Here is a 19,357-nt window from a genome sequence, read left to right on the forward strand (position 1 = left end):
AGAGATCACAAAATTAATTTACAAATAACATTAAATCACAGAAAAATATGTATATATGGATTTAAAAAGACTGAAGGAGGTAAAAACAAAACAAAAAAAAGAGAAGGGCATTAATCTGGCAATACCATTCCTCTGCCCCTTTAATTGAACTGATCCAGTCATCATGGAACATGCATTGCTCTGGCTGGGGCGCAGTATACTTCTCCACGTATTCTATTTCCACAACTTCTTCCTAATCACAAGAGAAACCAGCAACAAGTCAGGTGGTCTAGTTTTAAAATATTACATTATGAAGATAACCCCCAATTTAATATATCTCCTTTATATCCTTCATATTAGTCCCCTGTATAACTCAGCAAATTTGGAGCCATTCAAAAAGTCAAGAACTTTATTTGACCTAACTGTAAGCTAAGAGTGATATTAGGAAATAATAGCTTGGCATGGTGACTCACACCTGTAGTCCCAGCTATTAACATTAGGAAAGCTGGGGCAGGAGGACTGCTTCAGCCTAGGAGTTCAAGTCCAGCCCAGGCAACAAAGCAAGACCCTGTCTCCTAACAAAAATTTTAAAAAGAAGAAATATTAATCACCTTGTACAACTTATGCTGAAAATGGGGGGGAAAGGAATATAAGAAAGCCTTAGGCCAGGTGCAGTGGCTCACACCCATAACCCCAGCACTTTGGGAGGCCGAGACGGGTGGATTACCTAAGATCAGGAGTTCAAGATGTGCCTGGCCAACATGGTGAAACTCTGTCTCTACTGAAAATACAAAAATTAGCCAGGCGTGGTGGCAGATGCCTGCAATCCCACTACTTTGGAGGCTGAGGCGCAAGAATCACTTGTACCCAGGAGGCAGAGGTTTCAGTGAGCCAAGACTGTGCCATTGCACTCCAGCCTGGGCAACAGATGGAGACTCTGTCTCAGAAAAAAAAAAAGAAGATATAAGAAAACATTAAAATTAAGAAAAAAAGCACATTGTTTAATGGGTACAGGTCTTCTGTTTAGGATAAGGAAACAATTCTGGAAAATGGTGATGGTTGCATAATACTGCAAAGGCACTTAATGCCACTGAATTGTATACTTAAAAATGGTTAAAATTCTAAATTTTATGTTATGTATATTTTACCACAATTTTTAAAATCACAAAACAAGCAACAATTATAAGTTATATTTTTAATCATAAAAGCAATATAAGGAAACTTTGAAAATAAAAGGGAAAAATAACAGTAACTTAACCCATAGTTTTTATATTTGCCCAGTTATTTTGTGCACCAGTATTTGTACACACATATTTGCTATTCCCTTTCTTGCCAGTTCTTCCACAAATACAAAGAATGTGTTCATTTATTTCTTGAATAAAACACTCTCACAAAAAGAGGGCTTCAAAATTGAATATACAGGAATATACATATATACACACACACACTATATATATTCAATACACACATAAAATATACACACAATACATGACACACACAATATATATAGCCAATATATTAAAAAGAATCTTTGCTACTAAAGATAGATTCAGTGTGATTCTAAAAGGAGTTTACCTACAATAGCCGATAATGCCTCAAGTGAAATACAGAAGGTAAGAATTTGAACTTACTGATGAGATGTTCTCCATTTCCATGTGTTTGTCCAAGGGCATTCGCAGAAACTGGCCCTTAATAAGGAAATCAAACTCCACATGTTTGTGGAACTCTGAGGAAAATACATAACAAAATTATCACTCTTAGTGTCTAAAGTAATATTGGCAGAGGTATATGAGAACTCCCAAAACAAACAGGTACCTATTATCCCAGTGTGGCCTCTGAGTTTCTCTGCGATTTTTAAGATCAGAAATACTTTGTTCTGTTAGTATAATGTCTTTTTACTGTTGTTGGTGTAATTATTTTGGTTTAGAAAACTTTTATTATTTCAAACATACACAAAAGTAGAAATAACAATGAATCTCATCACTATTGCCCATTTTGACATCCACCAACTAATGGAACATCATCTATATTCCACCCTCCATTCCCCGGCTGGTTTATTTTAAAGCAAATCTCAGAAATTATATCATTTCATCTGTAAATACTTTAGTATGTATCTCTAAAATATAAGGACTTCAAAAATTTGTCACAATATTTTAAAATTTAACAATCACTCCTTCTAATATTAAATAGTCAATGTTCTTTTACAGTGAGCTTTCAAAAATCAGCATCCATAATCCATACATTATATTTGATTAATGTTTCTTTTAATCTTTAACAGTTCCTCCTCCTTTTTCTCCTTGCCATGTATTTGTTGATGAAAGTGGGTCATCTGTTTTGTAACATTCTGGGTTTTGTTGACTCCATCTCCAAGGTGTCCTTTAACATGTTTCTTTATCACACAAATATCCTATAAACTAGTCAGAGGTAAATGGTAAATGCCTGGTTAGATTTCAGGGTTTTTTGGGGTTTTTTTGACAAGAATATTCACAGGCAGTATTGTCTATTTCCTGTTACATCCCATCAGGATGTAAATAGGTTCTGGTTGTGTCTCTTTTTAAGATATTAAGATCCATCATAGGGCTTGGATTATATCAGTCTGATTCTATCCACCATAATGCTCCTTGTCAGTCTTTTACCTAATTATCGGGATTAACAGCTATTGAGAACCACTACTGTACTTACATTCATTTCTTTCAGAGTTGCAATATGGTAACAGTCTATACAGAAGGAATAATGTTCGGTCTATATGTTTAGAAAAATGTTACCCAACTATTTGGGTAACATACTGGAATTGCAAAGCTACTCTTACAGGAATAATTCTTTCCTCAACAAAACACTTGCAAACCAAATTCAACAACACATTAAAAAGATCATCATGACGACGTAAGATTTATCCCAGGGATGCAAGAATAGTTCAACATACACAAATCAATGTAATATACTGTGATGGTTAACACTGAGTGTCAACTTGATTGGATTGAAGGATGCAAAGTATTGTTCCTGGGTGTGTCTGTGAGGGTGATGCCAAACGAGATGAACATTTGAGACAGTGGAATGGAAGAGGCAGACCTACCCTCTATCTGGGTAGGTACCATCTAATCAGCTGCCAGCATGGCTAGGATAAAAGGAGGCAGAGGAATGTGGAAGGACTAGACTGGATCAGTCTTCAGGCCTTTATCTTACTCCTGTGCTGGATGCTTCCTGCCCTCAAACATTGAACTCCAAGTTCTACAGCTTTTGGATTCTTGGACCAGTGGTTTGCCAGGGATTCTCAGGTCTTTGGCCACAGACTGAAGGCTGTACTGCCGGCTTCCCTACTTTTGAGGTTTTGGGACTCGGACTGGCCTCCTTGCTCCTCATCTTGCAGACAGCCTATCGTAGGACTTCATCTTGTGATCGTGTGAGTCAATACTCCTTAATAAACTCCCTCTCGGCTGTGCACAGTGGCTCACACCTGTAATCCCAGTACTTTGGGAGGCCAAGGCGGGTGGCCTCATGAGGTCAAGAGTTCAAGACCAGCCTGACCAGCATGGTGAAACCCCGTCTCTACTAAAACTACAAAAATTAGCCAGCCGGGTGTGGTGGCACGCGCCTGTAATCCCAGCTACTCGGGAGGCTGAAGCAGGAGAATTGCTTGAACCCAGGAGGTGGAGGTTGCAGTGAGCCGAGATCGTGCCACTGTACTCCAGCCTGGGCGACAGAGCAAGACTCCGTCTCAAAAAAAAACAAAAAAACAAAAAATCTCTCTTTCATATATGCATCTATTCTATTAGTCCTGTCCCTCTAAAGAACCCTAATATATACATCATATCAACAGAATGAAGGACAAAAAGCATATGATCATTTCAATTGATGCTGAAAAAGCATTTGATAAAATTCAACATCCTTTCATGATAAAAGCCCTCAAAAAACTGGGTATAGAAAAACATACTTCAACATAATAAAATTCATATATAATAGACCCCCATACTAAGTGGGGAAAAAACTGAAAGCCTTTCCTCTAACATCTGGAACATGATAAGGATGCCCACTTTTACCACTGTTATTCAACACAGCAATGGAAGTCCTAGCTAGAGCAATCAGATGGAAGGAAGGAAGGAAGGAAGGAAGGAAGGGAGGGAGGGAGGGAGGGAGGGAGGGAGGGAGGGAGGGAGGGAGGGAGGGAGGGAGGGAGGGAGGGAGGAAGGGCATCCAAATTGGAGAGGAAGAAGTCACATTATCCTTGTTTGCAGATGATTTGATCTTATATTTGGAAAAATCAATGATATAATGTTATATTTGATATAATCTTTATTTTACCAAAAACCAATTAGGACTGATAAATTCAGTAAAGTTGCATGATACAAAAATCAGTAGCGTTTCTATATGCTAACAGCGAACAATCAGAAAAAGAAATCAAGAAAGTATTTCTACTTACAGTAGCCACAAATAAAATACCTAGGAATTAACCAAAGAAGTGAAAGATCTCTACAACAAAAACTATAAAACATCGATGAAAGACATTGAAGAGGGCTGGGTGCAGTGGCTCACGCCTGTAATCCCAGAACTTTGGGAGGCTGAGACGGGTGGATCACCTGAGGTCAGGAGCTCGTGACCAGCCTGGCCAACATAGTGAAACCAAGGCTCTACTAAAAATACAAAAATTAGCTGGGCGTGGTGGCAGGCACCTGTAATCCCAGCTACTCAGGAGGCTGAGGCAGGAGAATCGCTTGAAACCGGGAGGTGGAGGTCGCCATGAGGTGAGATTACGCAATTGCACTCCAACCTGGGCAACAAGAGTGAAACTCCGTCTCAAAAAAAAAAAAAAAGAAAAGAAAAGAAAAAGAAAAAAAGAAATTGAAGAGGACACAAAAAAATGGAAAGATATTCCAGGATCATGGATTGGAAGAATTTAATATTGTTAAAATGTCCATAGTACCCAAAGCAACCTACAGATTCAATGCAATCCTTATCAAAATACCAATGACATTCTTCACAGAAAAAAAAAATCCTAAAATTTACATGGAACCACAAAAGAACCAGAATAGCCAAAGCTATCTTAAGCAAAAAGAACAAACTTGGAGGAATCACATTACCTGACTTCAAATTATACTACAGAGCTATAGTAACCAAAACAGCATGGTACTGGCATAAAAACAGACACATACACCAATGGAACAGAATAGAGAAGCCAAAACAAATCCACACATCTACATTGAACTCAAACCTACACTGGGGAACAGCCAGTCTCTTCAATAATGGTGCTGGAAAAACTGGGTATCCGTATGCAAAAAAAATGAAACTAGACCCCTATCTCTTGCCACATACAAAAGTCAAAACAAAAGGGATTAAAGACTTAAATATTTGTAAGACCTCAAACTATGAAACTAATACAAGAAAACATTGGGGAAACTCCCCAGGGCAGTGGTCTGGGCAAAAATTTCTTGAGTAATACCACACAAGCACAGGCAATCAAAGCAGAAATAGACAAATGCGATCCCATCAGGTTAAAAAGCACAGCAAAGGAAACAATTAACAAAGTGAAGAGACAACCCACAGAATGGGAATAATTATTTGCCAACTACCCATCTGACAAGGGATTAATAACCAGAATATATAAGGAGCTCAAAAAGCTCTGTAGGTAAAAATTTAATAATCTGATTAAAAATTGGGCAAAAGGTTTGAACATACATTTCTCAAAAGAAAATTCAAATGGCAAACAGGTAAATGAAAGGGTGCTCACCATCATTGATCATCAGTGAAATAAAATCAAAACTACAATGAGATATCATTTCACCCCAGATAAAATGGCTTTTTTTCCCCACCCCTCCCAAGACGGAGTCCTGCTCTGTCACCCAGGTTGGAGTGCAGTGGCGTGAGCTCGGCTCACTACAACTTCCGCCTCCCGGGTTCAAGCAATTCTCCTGCTTCAGCCTCCTGAGTAGCTGGGTTTACAGGCACCTGCCACCATGCCTGGCTAATTTTTGTATTTGTAGTAGAGATGGGGTTTACTATTTTGCCCAGGCTGGTCTCAAATTCTTGACTTCATGATCCACCCACCTTGGCCTCCCAAAGTGCTGGGATTACAGGCATGGGCCACCACGCCAGGCCAAAATGGCTTTTATCTGAAAGTCAGGCCATAAAAAATGCTGGTGAGGATATGGAGAAAAGGGACCCCTCATAAACCTTGGTGGGGATGTCAATTAGTACAACTACTATGGAGAACAGTTTGGAGATTCCTCAAAAAACTAAAAATAGAGCTACCATATGATCCAGCAATAGCACTGCTAGGTATATACTCAAAAGTAAAGAAATCAGGAAATCAGTACTTCTACACAATGGAGTACTATTCAGCCATAAAAAAGAACGAGATCCTGTCATTTACAACAACATGGGTAGAATTGGAGGTCATTATGTTCAGTGAAATAAGCCAGGCACAGAAAACAAACTTTGCATATTCTCACTTATTTGTGGGAGCTAAAAATTAAAACAATTGAACTCATGGAGATACAGAGTAGAAGGAGAGTTACCAGACACTGAGAAGGGTAGTGGGGGAAGTGAGAGGCAAGTGGAAATGGATGGTTAATGGGTACAAAAGAATTGAAAGAATAAATAAGATCTTGTATTTGATAGCACAACTGGGTGACTATAGTCAATAATTTAATTATACATTTAAAAACAACAAAGAGTATAATTGGATTGTTTGTAACACAAAGGATAAATGCTTGAGGTGATGGATACCTCATTTACCCTGATGTGATTATTACACCTTATATGCCTGTATCAAAATATCTAATGTACCCCATAGATACACCTACCACGTACCTACAAAAATTAAAAAGAATATTTCTTATTCTAGTTCAAAGACTTGTTCAACAAATAGACTATATAACAGTTTTGAAATTTATAAAGGTAACTATGCATCAGAATCTCTATATATCCATGATGAAAACAAAAACAAGGAGCAACAGGAAATGCTATGTAAATATCCTTGAATATTGAATATTGAACTGTAACTTGCTAGCAATAAAAAGATTGCAGACCCTGTCCCCTCCTCCCCCACCCCAAGCCAATAAAGTTGCTCAAAAACATCACCTCAAATTTCACAAAAAAATTATGTGATTATTTGAAGACGAAGATGGGGAAAATATTACACATTAGTTTATAACTCTTACCTCCTCATTCCTCCAACTACGGTAGAGTCAGAAGAGCTCTACAGCATTGGAAACATCTGCATAAAAATACACTTGCCTCTGGCTGGGCATGGTGGCTCACACATGTAATCCCAGCACTTTGGGAGGCCCAGGAGGGTGGATCACCTGAGGTCAGGAGTTCGAGACCAGCCTCGCCAAATGGTGAAACCCCGTTTCTACTAAAAGTACAAAAAATTAGCCAGGCATGGTAGCGGGCACCTGTAATCCCAGGTACTCTGGAGGATGAGGCAGGAGAATCACTTAATGTTTCATGTTTAAATTTTCTCTATTTTATGTAATGTTTCACTTTTTAAAAAATATTTTATTATAGAAAATTTCATACATATGGAAAAGTTCAGAAATATCAATCAAAACTACAATGAGATACAGAAAATAATATAAGGAGCCTCCTTACACCTATCACCAAACTTCAACATTTTTTTTTTTTTTGAGACTCCCTCTATCACCCAGGCTGGAGTACAATGGTGCGATCTTGGCTCACTGCAACCTCCGCCTCCCGGGTTCAAGCAATTCTCCTGCCTCAGCCTCCTTAGCAGCTGAGATTACAGGCATGTGCCACCACGCCCGGCTGATTTTTGTATTTTTAGTAGAGACGGGGTTTCACCATGTTGGTCAGGCTGGTCTCAAACTCCTGACCTCGTGATCCACCCGCCTCGGCCTCCCAAAGTGCTGGGATTACAAACTTCAACAATTATTAACTCATAGCCAATCTTATTTCATTGATATTTTTACATACATTGTTCATATTAATTTAATGGGCAAATAACTTATATTAGTACAATAGTATATATTTAATATTTGTATCTTTTAAATGTTTTATATTCTTGCATGTTTTGTTATATCCTTTTTTTATGAATTCTGGACACAAAAAATAAAATACTGGTATTCATACTGTCATTTTGATATTACACTAAACACTCAAATACTGATATTGTCATTTTGCTTTGTGCTTCACTAGTAAGTGGGGCCTAAGCACTAAAACGCTTGTTTTATGCCTGCATAACTCAGCCCTCTGTAGAACAATCAATGTCTTGATTACCTCTATATTACAACTTTATACCAAAATCTTTATTCCTTAACTACAACCACCATATTTCCACATGGCCTTAAAAACAGATTAAACAGAAATTTTTTTCTGAAAACTTTTCTCTCAAAGCAGTATTTACAGTATCATCCAGCAGAAGAACCTGTACTTTATAACTTACAAATTTTACCACTACAAAATTCATACAGTATCATAAGGCCAAAAAAGGAACTAAAAACTTAATGCATTTTAGAATAATTAGGGGCATTGTGCCCTCTCCTAAGCATATATACCCACCATTTTTGTCCTTTAGTAGTTTATTGATGATGTTACTAAGGTCGGCAATTTCAGAGGCAGCAGGGATTGAGAAGGGAACATCATCTACGGCATATCTATAAAAAGGAAATGATATGTCAAGATCAAGTCTACAGATATTTGAACAAACATGCTTTTACAAATTCAACATACATTTATTGGGTAAATAAATGCCAGACATCCAGACATTTTGCTACATGTTGTAAACAAAAATGAATTAAAACATGGTCTCTGTTCTAAGATGAGGTTGAAGTTTAGTAATCAAATAGAATGAAGTTATATAAGAACAATGCCATTAGGTGACATGTATAAAAAGAACAAAGACACCATAGGTCATTTTAACCACAGAAAAGGAGGGCAGGGGAGCAGGGCCAGAAACGATCCACAAAAAAGATAACTGTTAAGCAACATTTAGAAAAGTGATTAGCCAGGCATGGTGGCATGTGCCCGTAGTCCCAGCTACTTGGGAGGCTGAGGTGGGAGGACTGCCTGAGCCCAGGAGGTCGAGGCTGCAGTGAGCTGAGATTATACCACTGCACTGCACTCCAGCCTGGGTGACACAGCAAGACCCTGTCTCAAAAGAGAAGTGAGTTTTTGCCAGGTGAGGGAAGGGTAGGCTGGAAGAAGCAGTGTGGACGAAAGCAGAGAGAACATCAAAACAATAGCTAGGAGTTGTTAAACTGCCCAACCAGCCACTTCCAGAAAATCTGACTTTGCTCCAAAGTGACCAAAGGCTAAAGAGATACACATGGAGTGCTTTATATATCATGTGAAATCATTTTTACTTCTTTTTTGTGGGTAATGAAGAACTATCACAGCAGTGCAAATTAGAAGTATTATCAGATTTTATTTAGTTAGATCTTTCTGGCTGCACAATGGGCACTGAAATAGAGGAACACATGACAGGAGGCAGATTAGGAGACTCTTATAAGAGAGACTGTGAGAAAATATTTGCAAATCATGTATCTAATAAGGAACTTGTATCTAGACTATATTAAGAACACTTACAACTCAATAATAAAAAGACAACACAAATTTTAAAATGGCCCAATAGGGACATGCAAATGCTCATTATTAGTCATCCGGGAAATGCTAATCAAACACAATGAAATATAATTTCACATCCACTAGGGTGCTATAAGTAAAAAGACAGCTAATAACAAGTGTCAGTGAAAATATGGAGCAATTGGAACCCTGATTATTGCTGGCAGTAACGTAAAATGGTGCAGTTGCTTTGGAAAACAGTCTGGCAGTTTCTCAAAAACTCAAACATGGAATTACATCTGACCCAAAAACTCCACTCCTAAGCATATATGCAAGAGAAACGAAAACATACATCCACACGAAAACTTGTACGAGTGTTCACATAACAACTATTCATAATAGCTAAAAGGTATAAACAACCTAAATGCCCACCAGCTGATGAATGGAAAAATATGGTACATCCATTCAATGGCCTATTATTTGGCCATAAAAAGGAATGAAGTGCTAATATATACTATGATATAATGAAACCATTTTTTAAAAATCATAGTAAGTGAAAGAAGCCAGTCACAAAAGATCACATTATATAATTCCATTTATTCAAAACGTCCAGAAGAGAGAAAGTTACAGAGCTAGAAAGTAGATCAGTGGTTGCCTAGGGTTGGGGGTATTATTTAACAAACAGCTCAAGGATGATGAAAAATGTTCTAAAATTGACTGTGGTGATGGTTGCACAACTTTGCAAATATGATGCTGATGATCCTCAAACCACACTTTGAGCAATAAGGCTATAGCTATATATTTATGTATATAATTCACATATATGTATATTCTTGTGTGTGTGTGACAATTATATTAGCCCCCCCGCCTCCATTTTACTGACCATAATATTAAGCAAAAAGAAAAAGCAAGAATTTTATTATTTATTTATTTATTTATTTATTTATTTATTTGAGATAGAGTCTCACTATGTTCCCCAGGCTGGAGTGCAGTTGCATTGATCCTGGCTCACTGCAACCTCTGCCTCTCAGGCTCAAGAGATCCTCCCACCTCAGCCTCCCAAGTAGCTGGGACCACAGGTGGGCACCACCATGCCTGGCAAATTTTTTGTATTTTTGGTAGAGACGGGGTTTCATCATGTTGCTCAGGCTGGTCTCAAACTCCTGAGATAAGCGATTTGCGTTCCTCGGCCTCCCAAACTGTTGGGATTACAGACATGAGCCACAGCACTCGGCAAAGAATTTTAATTTCTACGTTTTTTTACCTTTTGGAGGGCCTAAATTCACACACACACATATGACATGTATCCATTCATTTCAGGGGTTAAAACACAGTGGCCTATTATCTCTTACAACTTCATGTGAATCAACAATTATCTCAAGGCTGGACGCAGTGGGTCATGCCTGTAATTCCAGGACTTTGGGAGACCGAGGTGGGCGGATCACTTGAGGCCAGGAGTTCGAGACCAGCATGGCCACCAAGACAATTCCTGTCTCTACTAAAAATACAAAAATTAGCCAGGCTTGGTGGCACATGCCTGTAATTCCAGCTACTCTGGAGGCTGAGGCGGGAAGATTGTTTGAACCCGGGAGACAGAGGTTACAGTGAGCCAAGATCCCACCACTGCAGTCCAGCCTGGGCAACAGAGTGAGACTCTGTTTCCAAAAAAACCAAACCAAACAAACAAAAAAAAGCCCCACGTATTTCAAAAAATTTTATTTTAAGAAAAACAAAAAAACCTACTTTCAATTAAAAAACACAGTGGTTACGTTAATGCATCACCACATTCCTAGAGAAGTATCAAGGCAATGTATGTAAGTACATATACTCAGGTGCATTGATAATACGATTTATGTATACTTTCAGCAACAACACAAGGGGAGAGAAGATGATTTACTAGCTCTCCTCATAAAGCTACAAACAAAACCACAGATATAACTCAGGTGGGAGTTTCCTAGTTTATGGCTAACTTTAGCTTATTAACACGACAAATATTTATTATCATTTTCACTGAAAAATTTGACATTTTTTGTTGACTCAGCCAATCCAAGAAGCTTAATATATAGTCCCTGCCCTCAAGAGACTTCCAATATAGTTGGAAGAGACCAGGCAAACACAAAGAAAACTAACAATGCAATATATACCACAAGGCAGCATATAATTAGTTTTCGAATGAGTGCTAACAGACCTTGAGACCACTGGTTAAAATGTTTATATATCTATATAGATATACATAAATGGTAAATATGTTTTTTCATTTTCAAAAACTTTTTTCCATTTTCAAAAACGTGTTTTCAAAAACTGTGAACCACCACTAGCAGACACCCTATAACAAGGCCCACTGTTCATTGTTAAATTACACATATAAAATGTTTCATTCAGAAAGCAAACCTGAAGCCCTTCAGCCTCCTCCACACTCACAATTCAAATTATATAGAACCTACGAAGCTGGTTAGAAAGGAGGTAATCTCAGAAAAAAGGGTGGGAGTGACAGCAGAAACAACCAGGGATCCACAAGGTCATACCAAAGGGGTGGTCGGAAAGGAACCTGGGGAAGGGAGAGAAGGGTGGAATGCTTACTTACTTCTTGTTATCAGTGTAGAAGCGTGTTTGGAGCTGAGCCATGGCGAGGAGTACACACGACTTGCCCACGGAAACGTACGGGTTAGCAGACCCACAACACGAAGCTCCTGCCTTTTAAGACTACAAAGACGCAGCTCAAAATTAGACTGCACAGGTAAGCGAGGAGCTGCAGTCTAAGCCTGGACTCTGCTTTCTGCCCTCCGGTCTCCTCTGCAGAAAGCACGCGGTTGCCCTTCTACAGACGCCCAGACCACAAACATCGACTACCTACTCCTAGATTTAGGAGTCATCGATTAGAAAAGCATAGTCGTAAAGGTAGCATGTCCCTTTAATCATTGTTAGAATTCTTCCCATACGTGTGGGCCCGTAATCGATTAGGAAAAAGATCCCACTCAAATCCGCTTTATTAATAAAAAAATTTTTTTCAAGAGGCTGTCCTGAGCCTGGATAGTTCAAACACAGCTCCTAGTTACTACAAGTCTCAGAAAGCATCGCTTCTCAAACGCTGTGACCACCGGGAATTGTAGTCTTTTTTTTGCCACGCTGCCCTCAGAGTATCTTATTTGCATTAAATCCTCTAGACTCCAGCCAGATATCAAATTTCCTCTGCCTTCAGCTTTGCTTGACTAACGCCTTGCCAGTTTTTTTTTTCTCATACATATTCCCAACCAGAGGCTCACTCGGCAGAGGTTTTTCCCAAATCTCGCCTCTAACTGCGGCTTTTAGAGAGAGGCGAGAGGCGGAAATACGAAGAAAAGAACGGATGAGAGAGGAAACGGTCGACGGTGGCCGATAGTGGTCCTACTGTCGTGGGACTGCTCTGCGGGCTCCCGGTGGGGCGCGCCTGCGCATTATGCTGGTCTCCATGGCGGGGCCTCGGAGCCAAGACGAGGTTGAGTAGACTCGTTTTGAATTTTCTCCCCTCTGCTCCGGCGGACTTCCCATGTCGCCTTGTGGGGCTATCGGCGGCGGCAGGACTGGGGGAGTCAGAGGTCTGGCAGCGCTGTCTGCGCAGACCTACCGGACGCTACCTCCCAACCCCCCTTTCTTCCTCCTGCCTCCTCCTCCTCCCGTCACCTCCTGACCCGCCGCAGCTCCGAGCAACTGCCGGCCTCCGCCCCCAGCCGCAGTCGGTCACTGGCGGCGCCTTCCGCGCCAAGCTTGGGGGCCTTTTCGGGGTCCTACATGGCACGGCTTCCGACCCCCGGCCCGGGACGGGGCTCGCAGGCCCCAGAGGGGCAGGCTGGAGAAGGAGGAGGTTAGGTGTCTTCAGGAGGGTTGCTGAGCCCAAGGACGCGCCATCGCCGCGGAGAAGGAGCCGGACCCCTTGGGCGGAGCGCCCAATGTGTGGTCCCCTCACGCCGTCCCGCACCTTGCTTTTTAGGGTTCTTTTTCCGCTTTCTGAGCCCTTTTATACCTTACGTTTAGAAGGGGAAAATCATCCTCCCACACCTTCTCCCCGACTTTTTGCCTTTTTTGTCTTGAAGTTACCCAAAGGCCTGTGTATTGTTCTCAATGGTCCCAAGAATTACTCTAATATAGTTGTTTTTCTGAGGGAGGATGGATGGAGATAACTATCCTGATCCCAATGTCACTTTTTAAGGCATTCGCTTCAAGAGACAAGCAGTTTAGAATCAGGCAGAACTGGATTGCAAAATTTATGGGCAGACCGGTATGTGTGCAGGTGAAGACAAAGCTTTCCTTTTTTACGTTGTTTAAAGATGTCCTACTGTAAGGTAGACGCCTAATATTTAAATGAACGCCTAATATTTAAATAGAGAATGAGAAGAGATTTAAACAATTGGAAGAAAAAAATAATTTTTATTAGAGAGCAATGACAATAAAAGTAGGACTCTTTTCAGTTTACTCACCTTTGTAGCTCCGAATCCGGGCCCTGGAACCAGAATTCCTGGGTTCAAATCCTGCCTCTGCTACTTGATTAACCTTTTTGTGCCACACTTTTATCAACTGTAAGAATTAACTGCGGCATCGGAAGCACTCAGTATATGTTAATTATTATCATCAAATAGTTACTAATTCCAGTTTAACTAGAAGCTTTGCCAGCGTGAATAGATAAGGGAGAATAGCCACATTGAGTGGAGGAATAAAATTAGAAAACCTCTGTGCTGAAGTCCCAGGAGATCACTTATTAGGCTTGAGCTTGCTAATGGAAGTGGTGATCGTTTAACCATGTGGTTATTGTAGTGGTGAGAATTTACACATTAAATAAGTCTTGGGCATCTGAAGCTTGAAACACTTTCTTAATGAAATCTTGCCGTTGAATCTGTACTTACTGGTAATATGTCATTGGTTAAAATATATTTATAAAATGTATAATTGACCAGCAGGTTAATACATTTTTATCATTAATTTGAAATTTATCAAAATGAGAATATACAGTACCTGACAGTAGAGTTTGATCTTAATTTGATTTGAAAATTATGATCAGGAAAATAACCTGAATATATGCTTAATAATATAAGACTTTCAGTTTGCAAAACAGAAATCCTGACTTGACTAAAATACACTTTTCATTTGACGGAGACCTTTAGTTAAGGAAAGATTAGTTTTAGCATTCAACATAACTAAATACCCAGCATTATGTTTTACGGTTTTTTTCAACAATGATTTATGTGTCGTGTTTGGTGTTGCCTCCAAGCAGTACTAGGATAGCTGATGCTTTTACTTTGAGTCTTTTTCTTTAGTTGGAACATTAATTGCAAGCTTTTGGTTGGTAATCATTTTTTATGGGATGTATTTACTATATGGTCCTCATGGAGACACATTGTTATCTGGAGAACCACAGTTTGGAAAACACATTTCTCTTTATTATAAAGTTTTTTGTTTTATATGTATAATGCCACAGTGTGATAGGATACAAAGACTATGCATTAGGGCTTTGGAGTCTTAATTGTTCTTTGTGTTTTTCTTTTTTTCCAATTTGATTATGGATCCGAACTTAATGCACTCTGTGATCTTAAGCAAGTTTCTTGACAGTTCCAGTTTTCTTATCTACAAACAGAGACAAGAAGATCTACCTCAGAGTCATTGTAAGGATTAAATAAATTTGTAAAGCTCTCAAAGAGCAGCCTAATCCCAGCATTTTGGGTGGCTGAGGCGGGCGGAGCACCTGAGGTCAGGAGTTTGAGACCAGCCTGGCCAACATGGTGAAACCCTGTCTCTGCTAAAAATACAAAAATTGGCCAGGCATGGTGGGGGGTGCCTATAATCCGAGCTACTGGGGAGGCTGAGGCAGGAGAATTGCTTGAACCTGGGAGGTGGAGTTTGCAGTAAGCCAAGATCACGCCACTTCACTCCAGCCTGGGCAAAAAGAGTGAAACTCCATCTCAAAAAAAAAAAAAAAAAAAAAAAAATCAGAGCAAAAAGGTAAAAAGTTTGTGCAGAGTAAAAAATGGGTAGAAATGGATTACAGGGAAGCTTATAGTGAGAATAAACCATAAATAAAATTGACATTGTGAACACCAGCCTTAGATTTTTTTTCCCTGAAAATTAAAAAGTGCTTTTTTTTATTTTTTTATTTTTTGAGTTGGAGGGTTTTTTGGTGGTGGTGGTGTTGTTTGTTGTTTTGTTTTTGGTTTTTTGTTTTTTTTCAGAGTCTCCCTCTGTCGCGAGGCTGGAGTGCAGTGGCGCTATCTTAGCTCACTGCAACCTCCGCCTTCCAGGTTGAAGCGATTCTCCTGCCTCAGCTTCCCGAGTAGCTGGGACTACAGGTGCCTGCCACCATGCCCGGCTAATTTTTTGTATTTTAGTAGAGACGGGGTTTCACCATGTTGGCCGGGATGGTCTCGATCCCCTGACCTTGTGATCTTCCCACCTCGGCCTTCAAAAGTGCTGGGATTACAGGCGTGAGCCACTGTACTGGTTGAGGTGGAGTCTTGCTCTGTTGCCCAGGCTGAAATGCAGTGGCATGATCTCATCTCACTGCAACCTCTGCCTTCCAGGTTCAAGTGATCCGTGTTTCAGCCTCCCCAATAGCTGCGATTGCAGGCTCCTGCCACCACTCCCAGCTGATTTTTCTATTTTGTTTTGTTTTCTTTTTGAGATGGAGTCTGGCTCTGTTGCCAGGCTGGAGTGCAGTGGTGCAATCTTGGCTCACTGCAACCTCCAACTCCCTGGTTCAAGCAATTCCCCTGCCTCAGCCTCCCGAGTAGCTGGGATTACAGGCACACGCCACCACGCCCAGCTAATTTTTGTATTTTTGGTAGACACAGGGTTTTATCATGTTGGCCAGGATGGTCTCAATCTCCTGACCTTGTGATCCGTCTGCTCAGCCTCCCAAAGTGCTGGGATTACAGGCATGAGCCACCGCACCTAGCCTGTTTTTTTTTTTTTTTTAAGTAGAGACAGGTTTCACTATGTTGGCCAGGCTGGCCTCCCAACTCCTGACCTCAAGATCCGCCCACTTTAGACTCCCAAAGCGCTGAGATTACAGGCATGAGCCACTGCATCCAGCAGAAAATTTAAAAATTAATATAGGTTATTGTTTATATATAATTGCATGCATTTAAAAGTTCGATATTTAACATAACTTTAAAAACTGATTCTTAAAAAATAAATTATCCTATTAAAATATTTGTGAATTAGTCTTGATTTCATTTTTGACACCACTGATTCATAGTAATTTTGTACATATTATAAAAGGAATGTTATGTCATTTACCTCTAAAAGATGCGGTAAATTTTATTTTCTAAAGTACTTTTGAGCAATATTTTATTTATTTATTTATTTATTTTTGAGACAGAGTCTCACTCTGTCGCCAGGCTGTAGTGCCGTGGCACAATCTTGGCTCCCTGCGACCTGTGCTTCCCAGGTTCAAGCGATTCTCCTGCCTCAACCTCCCCAGTAGCTAGGACTATAGGTGCGCACCACCACACCTAGCTAATTTTTTTGTATTTTTAGTAGAGATGGGGTTTCACCACGTTGGCCAGGATGGTCTCAATCTCTTAACTTCGTGATCTGCCCACCTTGGCCTCCCAAAGTGCTGGGATTACAGGTGTGAGCCACCAGCATCCCGCCGAGCAATATTTTTTAATGTAGTTAATACGATCTGGCGCTGATAATGAATAGATTTAAAGATCTTTTACATCTTAGGACATTAACCAAGGTATCTGGAATTTGAAGAAACAACTTCAAACTGCTTTCTCTTTAATTATCCTATTTGGGGATTTATTCTAAGGTTATTGGTTGTAACAATAATATTTTAATACACAGAAGTCTGTGAAGGATACTCAACAACATGATTGGATGTTAAGACCATTTTTTTTTGGATATTACACATAAGAAATTACCTCCAAAATTTTGAACTGATAGAATTGCTGTTGAATAAGATCCTAACAGCAGTGGCCCAAGTATGGTCCTTGAAGGAGACATGACAACAACCTGAATCGTCTCTACCCCTCTGCCATACATTCACTGTCTAAAAACAATAAAAAGCCCTTTCTTCCCAAAATAAAAACGCTGAGCTGCTAATTTTACAGATGCTTTCCAATCTTTACTTTTGATATAAGATAAAATCCACTTTTTAAATGTGATAACAAAACATTCTAGAAAGCAATTTGCCAGCAAAATTTAATGCTTTAGTGTGTTTTCTGAAATCCAATCATTAACTGTTTAGGCTCCATATTTAATATTTTCTTTTTTCTTTCTGCTCTCTTTAATTGTAATACGCTTGCTTAAGAAATAAGCCTGTCAATTCTAGGGTTTGGGAGGTAGGGCATGGGGAGAAGAGCTTTTATTTTCAAGCTTCTTGTGGCTCCAAAAGATACCCTAATAGTATTTTCATTGATGAAAAATGTAATTTGCTAGAGATCTTTGTTTTAGTGATAGTTATAAAACGTGAGAATTTAAATATTCCAAATACCTGATTTTAGACAAGGAAACAGGCACAGAGAGATTGTCACCTGTCCCAAGATACATGTAGTTACCTGTAAAGTCAGTCCTCATCTTTAGTTCTCTTAAATGAATCAATTGATGGTTTTACCACACCAGGCTGATAATGGTTATTTTAAAATAAAACCTGCATAACAAAATGTAATAGTTATCTTTATGTGTAGGAAAATAAAATATACATTAAATACCTTCTCATTACAGAGAAAATGCTGCTGTGAAGACCCAATTAAAGCTTTCACATAAATGAAGCTACAGCTATCATGATTTAGTGCCCCCAAAAGGAAGAACTTCAGTGGACAAGAAAGGACATTTCTGGGGGTAGTAGAATGCTTGAGGCCTGGAATTTAAACCTGAGCCACTATCTGAAGGTAATTTTTTTTAACTAATTGAAAGTAACAACTTTATTTTGAAAAGTTAACTATTATCTATTACATGTTTAAAAAGTCAGATTACCCTTTGTATATAGGTGCTTTGTTCTATTTATGTTTATCAGTTGGAAAAAACATTTTATACTTAGCTATTTAATATTAATATCTGCATTCTTATAAACTTCACTTTGACAGGGCCAGGCGCGGTGGCTCATGCCTGTAATCCCAGCACTTTGGGAGGCCGAGGCCGGCGGATCACAAGGTCAGGAGATTGAGACCATCCTGGCTAACACAGTGAAACCCTGTCTCTACTAAAATACAAAAAAAATTAGCTGGGCATGGTGGCGGGCGCCTATAGTCCCAGCTACTCTGGAGGCTGAGGCAGGAGAATGATGTGAACCTGGGAGGCGCAGCTTGCAGTGAGCCGAGAGCTCTGAGAGCTTGCAGTGAGCCGAGAGCTTGCAGTGAGCGCCACTGCACTCCAGCCTGGGTGATAGAGCAAGACTCCGTCTCAAAACAAAACAAAACAAAAAAAACAAAAAAAAACTTTACTTTGATGGAGTTAATTGGCAGTTAGGGATAAAAATTTATAGCATATACTGACATTCAGGATAGTTGGGAAAATCAGCTATTTTAAGTCACTCTGCAGTTGTCAGGATTAAAGAAGGTAAAGCAAATTGATGGAAGAAAGGAGGAAGGAAGAGGTAATACTTTTCACTGCATCCAAATTATTTTTTTAAAGTGTGTCTGTAACTTAAAAATGTACTTTTAATCTTCATTTCAACAATGGGTTAGGTCAGTCGTCATATTAAAACCAACTTTTCCGTATAGAAACTACTTTAATATTTTCTCAATGTAACCACAAAAAATCTTTAACCCATAGATTTTCATTTCCAGAAGGCAGTAGAAATTATAGTTATTTTTATTCCATTGGCAAAATCTCAATATGGGCAAAATTCTGCAGTAGGTGGTTTGTGTTTGGCAGTCTTCCTCTGTCAACA

The 19,357-nt window shown here is 39.5% G+C and overlaps 2 protein-coding genes across 13 annotated transcripts in view; one reads left to right on the forward strand and one right to left on the reverse strand.

Moving 5' to 3' along the window:
* WDR12 (WD repeat domain 12) overlaps positions 1–12,827 on the reverse strand; it is a 31,289-nt gene extending 18,462 nt beyond the window's left edge. The window contains exons 1-4 of the mRNA XM_003820771.7: positions 12,080–12,827; positions 8,494–8,588; positions 1,611–1,705; positions 126–232 (exon numbers count right to left, since the gene is read on the reverse strand). Coding sequence (XP_003820819.1) covers positions 126–232; positions 1,611–1,705; positions 8,494–8,588; positions 12,080–12,120 — 338 coding nt within the window. The 5' untranslated portion in view covers positions 12,121–12,827. The remainder of the gene's footprint in view (positions 1–125; positions 233–1,610; positions 1,706–8,493; positions 8,589–12,079) is intronic.
* CARF (calcium responsive transcription factor) overlaps positions 12,828–19,357 on the forward strand; it is an 81,059-nt gene continuing 74,529 nt past the window's right edge. For 7 of the 12 annotated variants that reach the window (XR_008624571.2, XR_008624569.2, XR_008624570.2 and 4 more), the window contains exons 1-2: positions 13,682–13,762; positions 18,190–18,356. Coding sequence is in view for 4 of the 12 variants with exons in the window: in XM_055108973.2 (XP_054964948.1) it covers positions 18,315–18,356 (42 nt within the window). In the remaining 8 variants the exon portion in view is untranslated. Of the gene's footprint in view, positions 12,971–13,671; positions 13,763–18,189; positions 18,357–19,357 lie in introns of those variants that run through there. The other 5 variants (XM_055108973.2, XM_055108977.2, XM_055108975.2 and 2 more) reach the window with 4 other exon arrangements.

The sequence above is a fragment of the Pan paniscus genome, chromosome 13, assembly GCF_029289425.2.
Source record: "Pan paniscus chromosome 13, NHGRI_mPanPan1-v2.0_pri, whole genome shotgun sequence".
Lineage (NCBI taxonomy): Eukaryota > Metazoa > Chordata > Mammalia > Primates > Hominidae > Pan > Pan paniscus.